The sequence below is a fragment of the Chrysochloris asiatica genome, unplaced genomic scaffold (genome assembly GCF_000296735.1).
Source record: "Chrysochloris asiatica unplaced genomic scaffold, ChrAsi1.0 scaffold00121, whole genome shotgun sequence".
Lineage (NCBI taxonomy): Eukaryota > Metazoa > Chordata > Mammalia > Afrosoricida > Chrysochloridae > Chrysochloris > Chrysochloris asiatica.
Genome location: NW_006408639.1, coordinates 5,992,164 through 6,007,211, shown reverse-complemented (window position 1 = coordinate 6,007,211; position 15,048 = coordinate 5,992,164). Strand labels below are relative to the sequence as shown.

General features: G+C 39.6%; 1 protein-coding gene across 2 annotated transcripts in view; it reads right to left on the bottom strand.

Moving 5' to 3' along the window:
- CNTN4 (contactin 4) overlaps positions 1–15,048 on the bottom strand; it is a 1,030,428-nt gene that overhangs the window by 332,938 nt on the left and 682,442 nt on the right. For both annotated transcript variants that reach the window (XM_006868663.1, XM_006868662.1), the window contains one exon: positions 6,371–6,555. In XM_006868663.1, coding sequence (XP_006868725.1) covers positions 6,371–6,555 — 185 coding nt within the window. The remainder of the gene's footprint in view (positions 1–6,370; positions 6,556–15,048) is intronic.

Sequence of the window (15,048 nt, the reverse complement as noted above, 5' to 3'; positions counted from 1 at the left end):
GTTTGTGTTTTTTGTGCTGTTTCTTTTTAGTTTTCATGTTTGCTTGTTATGCTTGGAAATTCATTTTTATGATAAGTTCTGAAGTATTAACTTTCTTTGGGGTTACCTTATAGTCTACTAACTGTTCTCTCCATTTTAAGAGAATCCATTGTATCCTGTAATTTGTCTCCTGTAATTTACCTAACATCCTCACCACCTGGGTCTCTGTTGCTAAGTTTGTCCCTCCTTTGACATTGATATAATTTTGATCTTTGGTTGACCTCCCAGCTCCTTTGAGTTTGTTGTTATAGTCTTATTCTGTTCTGGACTCTGCTATCTGTTCCCTGAGTTCCAGGTGGTGTTGCCACACCTGTCAGTCTCTGTTTGTTGTTTGTTCATGTTGGTTTTCAGTCAGCGACATAGCTACAGAGGACTAGAGTGGGCAGTGAAGTGTCCAGCCTATAAGAAGAGAGGGCACATGCATAAGTACACCCACACTTGCAGATAATACCCATTTGACCTGGCTTCAATGGCTGGATGATCAGAGCTCAACCAGAAGAAGAAAGAAGAGGGAAAAAAAGTATAATCTGATACAATTTGATGAACTTGACATACACCTATGTAAGCAGTCACTCAGAAGAGTGAACAAATCTTCACAGCGAGGATCATTCCCACCTCTTCTGTACATGGAGAGGACAGGGAGGGGCAACTTGGACATTGGTTACCCAGAATGGGGATGCTACAGAGGCAAGAAGTCACTGGCTTAAAAGCTTTCAAGAAGGAATCTAGATCCAGAGGGTGTGGAGTAAGGTAGAATCTCTACTGAGTAGTATCCAACCTGTCTAGTTGGGGGTGATGAGAGGAGCTGCAGATAGGTCTCTTGTGATACAATAGTGAATAATTGTTATCAGGACAGATTTTAAGGGCTGGAAATGTAAAGATAGACATTTGGGGGCAAAGGGAGGGGAGTGAATACTTTTGCAGTCTAGGAGCAGAGGTCCCTGGTATCATCAGAGGAGAAGAGCAGAGAACAGAACCCTACCCAGAGAAGCAGTGATGCCAGGTATGGAGGCAGAGATGATGAGGTGGGGAGATGGAGCAGCTGGGGACTTTGGACCTGGAGAGGGAGAGGGACTGTAAGCAGACAACCAGGGGGCAGGCTTGCGGGGTATACCCTTTGGTTGATGGATGATGCATGGAAGGGACTGTACCCATGGCAAAGAAACAATATACAACAGGATCAATGTGAAGATGAAGTCCTCCCATGTAAACTATCACATAATTCACAATAAAGCATTAAAAAAAAAAAAAAAAAAGTAACTGTTATCATGACTAACTGCAATTTTCAAAACTGTAAAGATAGGAGCAGTTACTCTTACAGTCCAGGAACAGAGGACCTTAGGACCATCAAGGGAAAAGAGCATGAGTGGAATGTGGGACTTTATCCAGAGAAGCAGTGACACCAGAGATGGAGGCAGAGATGAGGACATGGAGAGAGGGAGCAGCTGCGGACTCCAGATTCATGGGAAGATAACGGCTGTGTGCCGGCAGCCAGGAGGAAGGCTTGCAGAATGTGCTGTTTGACTGGTTGCTTAAATGATTATACATTTGAGTGGTTTTGTGTACATTAAAAAAAACAACAGAGGGAATAAAAGCAAATACTATGAATGATGATGCATGCAGGGGGTTGTAATCATTGCAGTAAAACGGAATAAGATAGGGTGAGTATAAAACATGTTCTCCCATATAAGCTCTCACTTAATTCACAATAAAAACACAAACAAAACCAAAAAAAGAAAAGGTAGGAAATGACAGGAAAACTGGGTGAAGGGAAATGGGAACCCAAAGTGAAAACTGGGCAAGTGCTTACTCATTGTGGGGATTGTGGCCAATGTCATGGAACAATTTGTATAAACTGTTGAATGGGAAACTAATTTGCTCTGTAAAATTTCACCTAAACCACAATAAAATATATTTGAAAAAGAAAAAAATGTCTGAAACAACAGATTGCAATTAGATCACAAAGGTCAAACGTAGGTCATGGCAAATACAAATTGGAGGTTCATATAGTTACTTGAACAACAAAATTGCAGTATAATTCACAATGACCAAAGGTGAAAACAACCTAAATATCCATCAACAGATGAATTGATAAATAAAATGTAGTATATCCATAGAGTAGAATTACGATCCAGCCATAAAGATGAATAAAGTTGTCATACATGCTATGGCACAGATGAATCTTGAGAACATTATGCAGGGTGAAATAAGTCAGACACAAAAGAGCAAATTCCACTTACATGAAATATGTAGAACTGTTCAATTTATAGAGATAGAAAATACGCATGGATACCAAGGGCTGAGGGAAGGAGGAAATGGGGAGTTATAATTGTATCAGAGTTGCTTTGAGGAGTGATGAAAGTGTTTTAGAAATAGATACAGGTGATGGTTGCACAACATGATGTGTGTAATTAATGCCATTGAATTACATGCTTAAAAGTGGTATAGCTTATATAAAGGAGAAAATAAATTTAAAAAAATTAGGAGATGAGGTAAAAATGTTCTGTATCTGAAGTGGCATTAGTTCTTTGCACACTCCTAAGAATAAGCAGACGTGCAACCTAAAACACAGCCGGAAGTAAGATGTTCCACCATTCTGAAACATTGGAAGAAGGGGCAATCAAGTCATGCCCAGCATGGAAGAGATGGAAGGAGGTTCAATGGTTTTAGTGTAAGAAATAAAAATTAGCCACTCTGTCTAACCAGAAACAGGATTCAATACGCCTGTGATTTCTGAGATGTCGAGCTGGTGAATGGAATGCAGCAACTTGGAACCAAAAATGAGAAGCAGGTTCCTAAGTGCAAGCCCTTGTTTATAATCCCTGAGCATAACACATCTCGCTGTTGTAGGAAATTCTCTTGTCAACAAAGACAGAATGTTAATGGATAAATAACTCAGGCTACTCTCTACCTTTTCGTGATCTACATAGTGATTTTAATTATAATGACTCATTTAAATTGGAGGTCTAGGCAGCTGGGAATTAGGAACATAGCACTAGGAAAACCCAATGGAGACTAAAAAGTGAGAGAGAAAACAGGCAGCCTAGTACTTATGTATAAGTAAACTTTCCCGAGACAATGAACACAATTCAATAATCTCTGTGTTACTGATATGCTAGTTGAGGAAAAACAAAAGAACAAATGTACATGTAGCAGTCAAGTGCTAATGGGTCAATTGATCTGACATGTTCCTAACACCAGGGCTGCTGGAGAACTGAGGTAAAGATGAGTTATCAACAGAAAGCATGCAAAGTTTATTCCTCTCTTTTCCCCAAGCAGGACTATGGATAACTCCATTTAAAAGAGAAATACTGTTAGAACCCTATTTCCATCTCCAGGGCAGGATCCCTGAGAAAACCTTCCACTGCAGGAAGCTGGGGCCAGCGGCAAGGTTGATTTTTCCTAACCATACCTCTGGAGTGTTCTTCCAGAGTAGTAGACATCTGCCCTGCTGGGAAGTGCTTGAATAGCCATGCCTGATTACTGCGTCCTGGTGTGGCAATGGACCGCAAGCAAGCTCGGTTTGAACCACAAAGTAGTGTGGGGATGTAGTTATAGGCACTGGGCTGCTAATCATAAGATCAATGATTCAAACTCACCAGCTGTTCCTGGGACATACAGGGTCACTATGACTCAGAACTCATTGGACAGTACTTAAAAACAATCTCTGATTACAGAAAAGTTCATACCGTTCCCACATCCGAAAAACAACCATGTCATTTGAAGACCATCTTGAAATTAAAAACTTTATTCAATTAATTGAACAATTCAAATAACATTCAGGAACAACCAACATCAAGTTAAAAAGTCTATCCACTAAGGAAAAAGAGCCAACTTCCTCAATAGTTTTCAGGTTGGTCTTATTTGACGTCTAAGAAATGATTATTCTACTAGTAAGGAAGAATGAACCCTAAACAGTTAAACAAAACTTAAAAACAACAACAACAACAAAAAAAACCAATTCAATTGGCATCTCACTAAGTAAATCTGAAATCCTCAGTCTTAAACTTTTCCAGTCAATTAACTGTGGTGTCTTCTGCTTTTCCACTAAATTGTCAGTGGAAGAAAAGCAAAGATAAAATGCCACAAGATGAAATATCAGTTGGTATACAGTTTGCCAAGGAGCTCTGGTAGTGTACTGGTTACGAGTCTGGCTGCTAATCTCATGGTCAGCATTTCAAAGCCACCAGCTGTTCTGCAGGAGAAAGATGAGGCTTCCAGCTCCCTTAAAGATTTACAGCCTTGGAAACCCTGTACAGGGTCACTATGAGTCAGAACCGACACCATGGCACATAAAAACAATAGCAACATACAGTTTGTTGTTGTTAGGTTCCATAGACTCGATTCAAACTCACACCACCCTATGTACCACAGAAGGAAACACTGCCAAGCCCTGTGCCATCTTCATAATCACTATGTCTGAGCCCATTGTGGGAGCCACTGTGTCAGTCCAAATTGTTGAGGGTCTTTCTCTTTTTTAACGACTCCGTACTTTACCAATCATGATTTCCTTTCCCAAGGTGTGGTCCCTCCTCACAAGTCCAAAATAGGTGATGAATAGTTTAATCCTTTCTTATTCTTTAAGAAAGACTATTACAGAGAAATGATTTCTTCTAACAACTCTTCCCCAGGTCATATCTACGGCTCATCTGTCAGTTTGTCACACTGTGGTGGCTTGGGTGTTGCTGTGATGCTGAAAATTATGTCACCGGTATTCTAAAACCAGCAGGGTCATCATGGTAGAGAGGTTTCAGGGGTGATTTCAACTAAGACAGTCTCAGATGAAACAGAGGTGGGCTACTTGTATTTAGCCGCTGAAAACCTTATGACCAGCAGGGGCACACTGTCAGAGAGAATAACAGAAAATGAAAACATGAATAGCAGTATACTGTCGGATGTAGAGCTGAAGATGAGCCCCTCAAGTTGGAAGGCATTCAAATACGACTGGGGAAGAGCTGCCTCCTTAAAGTAGAGTTGACCGTGATGATGTAATAAAGCTTTGGGGACCTTCATTTGCTGATAGGGCACAACTCAGAAGGAGCCGAAACAGTAGCAAACATACATCATGTTAGGTTAAGTGAAGGGTCAGTGAAAACAAGGAAGACCCCAAGGAGATGTAATGACACAGTGGCAACACCAAGAGTTTTAAATGTAACAATTGTGAGGACAGCTTAGGAATGGGCAGTGCTTCGTTCTGTTGTGTATAGAAGCACTGTGAGTGGGAACCAACTCTACAGCATCATGTGAGGGAATTTCTATCACCTTCTCTGTTTTCTCAGACCACACTGGCTCCTCAGAAGTGATAATGAGATGTGGTCATTGCAAACTGCCTCACTGAATCTTTACTCAGTTTCAATCATGTTTTTAAACACTCTTATGTGACTACTGAAGAAAATTCTGTGACCAAATCTTATGACCCAAATGCTTTGGAAGAACTTGTGAAATAGTTTTGTGGTATCAGTTATTATGCAAAATAAGGACACTTAAACCTTTCAATGCACCTTTTTCCTACAGAATTAATCTCTCTCATCATTTCGGTCTGCATGTCTGTTCTTTCTAACAATTTTTGAGTAATTATTACCCAGTAATATTTATTCTCTAGACTTCAGACTGCTAGGATTCAAACAAGTTGCAGTTTCTTTCAAATGCCTATCCATTGGAATTTCTTTTTTTGGATTCCCTATCAATACCTGACAGGTTTCCAAGATAGGCATAATTGGAAACCACGTGTTAGAGGTTTAATATTTATACTATGTTTGGATCAATGACCATGGTTTGATTGAAATAGGAGTAGCTGTACATAAAAAGTCTTTGGGGTGAGAAAGATTTGTCACACTACACTTTGATAAGAACTAAATTTGGACAGTGTGACTTTTGATATGTTCATGGTACCACATTAAATTGCTAGCGAATAGGAACAATTACAAAGGATTAACAACACTCTCAAATGCAAATTTGAATGAAGAATAGCACAGAGGTTTAAAAAATAAATCAGGAGCAGGAAAAAAACTAAATGTTTCCTGTGTTAGGTTTGCAGTTTCAAAGAAGGCGGAAAAATAGATTCCCATTTTAAGTGTGTTCACACTGATATCCACCCCCAAACACATCATCCTAATTTCTTCCTCTTTGCTCAGGGAACATCCTAGCCACAAATATTCACTCTCCATGCCCAGAATCACCTCGGTTATGCTAATTACGTAGTAAACCAACTGTTTACCCAATGTTGTTCTGCACAATCCCTCTCAGAAAACCTGATTCAAAACCTCCCAACTTATTTTCATGCTAAAAATTTGGCAGCATCATAAACCATAAATATGAATCACAGACTTACCATAAAAGGTTAACTGTCCCTTAGCTACATTTTTTCCTCTTGAATTTTCAGCCACACATTCATATAACCCGGCATCCTCCTGCTGAAAATTAGGGATTTCAAGCGTTCCATTTGACTTGTGTCTTCTGACTTTCCTCGCTACCTGCTTTCCATCAGCTCTTCTCCAGACAATGGATGGTACTGGACTAATAGTAAGAATAAAGAGCAGTGAATCCAATGAGAAAAACTGTAAAAAATCTCCTAACAACGCCATCTTTCATCTTTCTAGAGCACATGAGATTACAACAGGCAGTGTTTTCTAAACCTCATTGAGCTCCTTGGAAACCCTATGGGTCCGAACCGACTCAGTGGCACTTAACAACATTATGACTTTAGGAGCTCTGGTAGTACAGTGGTTACAAGCCAAACTGCTAACCTCAAGGTCAGCAGTTCAAAACTACCAGCTATTCCATTGGAGAAAGGAGGCTTTCTGTTCCCGTAAAGATTTACAGCTTCGGAAACCCTATGCATGGTCGCTGTGTGTCAGAACTGAATTCATGACACATAACCACCACCATTATGACCTTAAATCATATTCACATATCTCGAATTATTATTTAGTGTTTTTCTTTGGGTTGAATTACTTTTTGTAACCTTAAATAATGTAATTTACCTCCCATCCATTATTCTCTGAAAAAAAACAGATTCTACTCTGGGTCACTTGGAGCACTCTCTTTAGGATTCCCGGCTCTCCCTGTAAGAAGTCTGTATACCTGGAGACAGACATGCAGGAGAGGACCAGAAAGCTCTCACATTTATGGTTCCAGGAAGCATAGCCTTCTACCCTGCCCAACAATGCACCAGAAATGTGAGAGAGACTCTTGTGGACTCTCCAGCTCTGCTCATCTGTCACCTGAGTACCATCAGAAACGGAGCTGCTGCCACATGGAGCCAAAGAATCAGCAGCCACGCTCTGCCCACATTTCTGACTCACCAAGTTGTGAGACACAGGTAAGCAATGGTTGATGTAAGCTGCTAAGTGTGTCATGCAGCATTAGAAAACAGAACCAATATATTGATATAAATCTTGTCATGTACCCATGGTGAAAGTATCATTTAAGAAATAGCTGAAGAATTAAACAATGAGAACACTAATACATTTTGAAAATCTGGGAGACACAGCCTAATTGCTGTCATAGAAGGATTCATTCAAAGTATATTATTGTGAGTAATATGGCTCTTTGTTGCTACATATTTACGTTGAATATCTTACCTGGTGTGTGGCGCTGTACAATCAGCACTGGACAGCAAACCACAAAGTCAGCAGTTCAAATGCATCAGTTGCTCTTCAGAAACCCTATACAGGGTTACTATGAGTCATAACCGACTGGATGGCACTTAACAACAACAACAACCAGTTGATAGCAGTACACTAGAAGGGTTGGTAACTGGAAATCTCTCATCGCTCATCTCCCATCCCCCTCCACATACCCAATTTAGGGAAATTCTACTTAAAATCTTGAGAAAAATGAGGAAGTAGTCTGTGAAGTCTTTATATATTTCTGAGGCATCTATCATCTTGTAACCATAAGCATTAGCACACATCTTAAATTGTAAGAAGGACATCATTGAGTCTGCGAATCAATGGTTTAGTGAGCTAACCACTGCTTTTAAGACCACAGCTTCCTAGCAGGGGATACAATTATTTACTTACTTATTTTTCACAGACACACACACAAATGTAATTAGACTAAAGACTTGCTAATCTTTTTGGGAAAACCTGAGATGGTATTTAAAAAATTAAAGCCATCTACTCTGCTATAGCTGTTTGAAAAGAATTTCAGTTCCTTAGACAGACACTCACTAGAAATGCAAAAAGGATCCCATCAGAAGTATATTGTGGTTGTCTTTACATTTGATGAGGCATACACTTCATCCTTGCCTTTAAAAATAGCTGTAGCTTAGACATAGCCTTTGTGCTGGTAAGTGGGGATGATAATGTGTTTCAGCAGCTGGATGTGCACACCCAAACATTTCTGTGGAGACTGGAGGAGTTCAATCTGGGTCGTTTTGTTTTTATTCCAGTCCTATTCAAGCAGCGTGAATAGAGTTTAATTCATATCCCGCTTTGAAGTATGAAGCGTGCCTTTCTCCACATCAAGTCTGACGGTGTCACCTTGCGGACTTCACCTAACATGGACTCTCTAGTTACCTGCTTTTACCTTTCCCCTGGGGCAAATTCCCTAATCAGGCAGATTAGATTTTCTTTGTTTCATACTGCTAGGCAAATTACTTTTAGCGATCAGCTCGCTGAATCTTTGTTCAATTGAAAGAATAGACAATGCTTTTTATACTCCTAAGTGGCTAGTTTGACCTATAGTGATATTTTCAATGTTTTATTCAAACAGTGTGTTCTCCATTAAAGAATATAGGTGTGATTTGGGTAAAAAGGAGAATTCTTCTTAACCTGATTAAAAATAAAAACAAGTATTTATGTAGTTGTTGTTAAAGGCCATGGAGTCTGTTCCAACCCATAGTGACCCTGTGGAGAGTTTTTAAGAAGAGGCTGATAAGCTTGAGCTTGTACCTCAAACCTTGCAGTTCAAACCGGCTTTGCAGTCCAGCACATTAACCCATAGCACCACGGTTGTTGTTGTTAAATACCATGGAGTTGGTTCTGACTCATTGTGACCCTGTACAGGGTTTCCAAGGTTGTAAATATTTACGGGAGCAGAACGCCTCATCTTTCTCCCGCAGAACTGCTGGTGGTTTAGAACTGATGACCTTGAGGTTTGCAGCCCAACTCGTAACCACAGTAGGAACCCTTTATTATTAGTCGTCTTTGTAAATGTTTAACTTTTAAATATATATTTACTTTCTTTTCTTCACCAAAGCAATAATTAATTACTGAATGCAAAACAGAACAAGCAGAATGGTAATGAGAACTTTCACCCATTGTGAGAAATATAATCAATGTTACTAAATAGCTAGTTATTGAATGAGAATCTAAACTGTTGTGTAAACGTCCACAAAAATTGAAAACAAAATATTATTTAAAAATTACTAAATGCAGAAAATTTCTGAAACATAGAAAGCAACAAACAAATAAATGAGACATTTATAGTCCAACCTGGCAGAGATAATTAGCAGTAAATTTTAGTGCTTTCCTTCGAGTAATATGTTTAATGTAGCATGTATGTATATATGTATGTGTGTATTATTGTTGTTAAGTGCTGTCGAATTGTTTCCCACTTATAGCAATGTAGTATACGGCTTCCAAGGTTGTACACTTTTGTCAGAGCAGAAAGCTTCATCTTTCTCCCGAGAAATGGCTGGTGGGCTGACCTTGTGGTTTGAGATCCAGAGCTTATTGTACAGAGACACTGCATTCCCACAGTGTGCATATAAACAGATTATATACCTAATTTTGTGTGTGTGTGTGTGTGTGTGTATATATATATATATATACTTGTTGTTAAATGTTAAGTTGGTCCAACTCATAGTGACCCTGTATATTGGTTTCTGAGGAGTGGTTGATGAGTTTGCCCATGTGGTGCAAACTGACCCTGCAGTCCAGCGCATTATCCTGCAGTATCACACCATGATTCATATCTGTGTTTGTGTGTGTGTGTATGTATTTATGTTTTGTTTTAGTTATTAGGTGCTGGTTAGTTGGTCCTAACTCATAACGACCCTACGCACAACAGATTGTCACACTGCCCAGGTTTACGTCATTCTCATAATTGTTACACTGGAGCCCATTGCTACTGCCACTGGGCCAATCCATCTTCTTGGTTGTCTTGCTTTTTTTTTTACTAACATTTTTACTAATTTTACCAAATATTATGAACTTCTCCAGTGACTGATCCCTCCTGAGAACATATCTGAAGTATGAGAAATGAAGCCTCACCATCGTGGTTTCTAAGGAGCATTCTGGTGGTACTTTGTCCAATACAGATTTGTTTGTTCTTCAGACAGATTCACTATTCTCCTCCAACACTGTAACTTTACACGCATCAATTCCTTTATGGTCTTCCTTATTCACTGGCGAACTTTCACGTGCATATGAAGCAACTGAAAATACCATGGTTTGGGTCAGGCTTACCTTAATCCTCAAACTGCTATTTTTACTCTTGAATACTTTAAAGAAGTCTTGTGCAACAGATTTATCTAATGCAATATGTTGTTTGATTTCTTGAGAGTTGATTGTGGAGCCAATAAAAATGAAGTCTCTGACAACTTCAATCATATCTCCATTTCTCATGATGTCACGTATTTTGATCCAGTTACACTGAGGTGCATTCCTTAATGAAGTTTCTAGTCTTTGATCTTCATCAGTAAATATGTTAAGTCCTCTTCACTTCCAGCAAGAAGGTTGTATCATATCACAGGTTGTTAATGAGTCTTCCTCCAATTCTGAAGTCATGTTCCTCTTCATATAATAAAACTTTTTGGATTATTTGCTAAGTATACAGATTGAATAAATATAGTGATAGGACACAACCCAGGTGCACACCTTTCCTGAGTTTTAAAACATTCATTGTCCCTTTTTTAGTTCAAACAACTGCCTCTTTTTCTATGTACACGTTTTTCATGAACTTTTCTTCACTGCTGTCAGTCCTTGATCATAAGCTACCTCTTGAAAGACTTAAACGTCAACCATTGCTTTTTTGGTACAGTGCCTCTCTATATTCCTTTTATCATCTTTTAAAGCTTTCTGCATCATTCAACATTTGCCCATAGAATTCTACAATATTGTAAATCAAGGCTTCAATTTTTTCTTGAGTTCTTTCAGCTTGAAATCCTAACTGTGTTCTTCCCTTTTGGTTTTCAACTCCAGTTCATTGTCTTTTTCATTAAAATAGATATCTGTGTCTTCTGAAGTTACCCTTTGAAAGTCTGTGTTAAGCCCTTTTACTTCCTCATTTCTGCCATACATTTTACCATCTCTACAGTGGTGAGCAAATTTATAGTCTATTCTGACATCCTTTTGATCTTTCCTTTCTTTTCTGTCTTATTAATGACCTTTTGCTTTCTTCCTGTATAATACTCTTGATATCATCCCACAGCTCTTCCGGTCTTCGGTCATTAGTGCCTAGCACATCAAATCTGATCTTGAGATGGTCTCTAAATTCAGATGAGATGTGTTCAAGGTTGTTGTTTGGCTCTCATGGACTTGTTTTCATTTTCTTCAGCTTCTGCTGGAACCTGCATATGGGCAATTGATGGTCTGTTCCACAGTTGCTCCTGGCCTTGTTCTGGCTAATGATATTGAGTTTTCCACTGTCTCTTCCCACAAATGTAGTCTAGCTTATTCCTGCATTTTCCAACTGGTGAGGTCCATGTTTGTAGTCATCTTTTATGTTGTTTAAAAAAGGTATTTGCATTAAATAAGCCATTGGCCTTGCAAAATCCTATCATGCCATCTCCTGCATCATATCCATCACCAAGGCCATATTTTCCAACTACTAACTACTGATCCTTCCTCTTGGTTTCCAACCTTCTCGTTCAAATCATCAGTAATTATCAATACATCTTGATTGTATGTTTGATTGTTTTCAGAGTGAAGAAGTTGATTTTTCTGTTGGGAGGCAGTTCCTACTTATACCAATCCTATGCACAACAACGAAACACTGCCAGTCCTGCTCTGTCCTCACAATTGTTACACTTGAACCCATTGCTACTATCATTTTGTTGGAGGTCTTCCCGTTTTCTCTGACCCTCCACTTTGCTCAGCATAATATGCTTCTCCAGAGACTGGACCCATCTGAACTATGTGAGACAAAGTCACACCACCATTCTTCCAAGGAGCATTCTGGCTGTACTTCTAAAACAGATTTGTTTGTCTTTCTGGCTTTAGTGGTTGACGTGTAAATTTGAGTAATAATGGTATTAACTGGACTTCCTCTTAAGCATATAGATATTTATTATCTTATCACAGACAGCAATGTACTTCAACTTAGATCTTGAAATGTTCTTTGTAATGATGAATGCAGCACCATGCCTCTTGAATTGGTCATTCCCAGCATAGTAAGCCCTATGATTATCAGATTCAAAATGGTGAATACCAGTCCATTTCAGTTCACTAATGCCTAGGATTTCAATCTTTATGGATTTCATTTCATTTTTGACAACTTCCAACTTTCCAAGATTCATACTTAGTATACATTCCATGTTCTGATTATTAATTGATGTATGCAGCTATTTCTCCGCGTTTTGACTTGTGCCCCATCAACAAATGAAGGTTCCCAAAACTTTACTCCATTTGTGATATCATGGTCCACTCTACTTTGAGGAGGCATAGCTTTCACAGTCATATTTTGAGGGCCTAATCTTCCAACACCAGATCTGACAATGTTCCACTGCTATTTATAAGGGTTTCAGGAGCTAAACAGTCAGAATTTGTGCATGTCTCTTTCTGGTCTGTCGTAGTCTGGAAAATCCACTGAAACTTGTCCACCATGGGTGATCCTGCTGTTATTTAAAATACCAGTGGCATAACTTCCAGCATCACATCAGTACACAAGCTGCCACAGTGTGACAAACTGATGGATGGATAGTGATATATACAGTTGTTTTTAAATGTCGTTGAGTTGGTATAGGGTTTCTGAGGCTTCTTAAAAATCCTTTTGGGAGCAGAAACCCTTAACTCTCTCCTGCAGAGTAGTTGGCGGGCTCGAACTCCAGACCGTGTGGTTCACAGTCTGTTGCTTATCTTCTGGAGCCGCTATGCTTCTGCTTATATACATATATATACATATATGTATATATATATATGTTGTTGTTAAGTGCCCTTGATTTGGTGGGTTTGAACTGCCGATCTTTTGGTTCGCAGTTCAATTCTAATCCTACAGTACCACACCAGGAGTCCTATATATATGGTATGACATTATAGGATGAACACTGGACTGCTAACTGCAAGATCAGTGGTTCAAACTCACTAGCCACTTCTCACAAACTCTATACAGAATCACTGTGAATTGGAAACAACTAAACTGCACTTAACAATGACTCAGTGACCCTGTGTATATAGGATTTCCAAGGCTGTAAATCACTGAGTAGAAAGTCTCATCTTTCTCCTGATTTTATATATATATATATAGAGAGAGAGAGAGAGAGAACGCTCTGGTAGCGTAGTGGTTATGATATGGGCTGCGAATGGAAAGGTCAGCAGATCGAAACTACCAGCTGTTCTGTGGGAGAAAGATGAGGCGTTCTGCTCTCATAAAGATTTACAGCCTCGGAAACCCTGTTCAGGGTCGCTATGGGTCGGACTCGATGGCACTTAACAACAATATATATATATAAACTCTGGTAGCATAGTGCGTTATGCATTAGGCAGCTAACCACAGGGTCACCAGTTCAAATCTACCAGCTGCTCTGCAGGAGAAAGATGAGGCTTTCTGCTCCTGTAAAGATTTACAGTCTTAGAAACCCTATACAGGAGTTGGAACCTACTCCATGGCATATAACCACCAGCACCATTTAAATACTTGTAACTGTTGTGTGAATTCTGACTCTTGGTGATCCTCTGTGTGTCAGAGCAGGGTTTTCAGTGGCTGAATTTTCATAAATAGCTGACCAGATCTTTTCTTCTGAGCTGCCTCTGGGTGAACTTGAACCTCTCACTTTTTAGTTAGTATCTGAGCACACTATTTGCACCACCCAGGGATTCTGTATACAAATTTGTTATTGTTGTTGTTAAGTGCCTTCGAGTTGACTCTGACTCATAGTGTCTCTGTATCGGTTTTCCCAGGCTTTACATCTTTGCAGGAACAGGAAGCCTCATCTTTCTTCCATAGAGCGACTGGTGGGTTTGAACCATGGATCGTATGGTTTGCAGTTGACTGGCAGTTCCTTCTAGCTGCTCCTTGCAAGTCCTGTATAGGGTCACTATGAGTTGATAGTGAATCGATGATACTTAACAACAAGTCTAGTGCTCATCATACGAAACTACCATGTTCCCTACAGGTATGTACTTGGTGGTGGTGGTGGTGGTTGTGTGCTGTGGGATTGGTTCTGAACTGCTGACCTTGAGTTTAGCAGCCCAATTCACAACCACTACACTACCAGAGTTCTCTTACAGGTGTGTTGTTGTTATTAAGTGCCGTCAAGACTCCTACCCTGTATAGGGTTTCTGAGGAGCAGCTGATGAGCTTGAACTACCGACCTTGCAGTTCAAGTGGCTCTACAGTCTGGAGCATTAACCCACAATGCCATACCAGGACTCTTACAGGTGTGTACATACATATAAAATACACACATACATATATCCATGTATATGTTGTTGTTGTTAAGTGTTGTCAAGTCAGTTCCAACCCACAGTGACCCTGTACAGGGTTTCCGAGGAGCAGATGGTGAGCTTGAACTGCCGACCTGGTGGTTCAAACTAACTTTCCAGTCTAATGCCCATTGAAATTTATCTCTATCTATAGTCGCTATGAGTCAGAACCAACTCCACGGCACATAACAACAATGACATAGTCCCTGTAGTGCAAATGGCTAAGCACCTGAGTACTACCACAAAGACTGGGTTCAAACATGCCTAAAGGCACATTAGAAAACAGACCTGGTGATCAACTTCTTAAAGTTCACAGCCTTGAAAACCCTATGGAGTAGTTCTTCTCTGCATATATGGGATGGCCATGAGTAAGAACTGACTGGACAGTAACTAACAACCAAAATCTATCTATCTATCA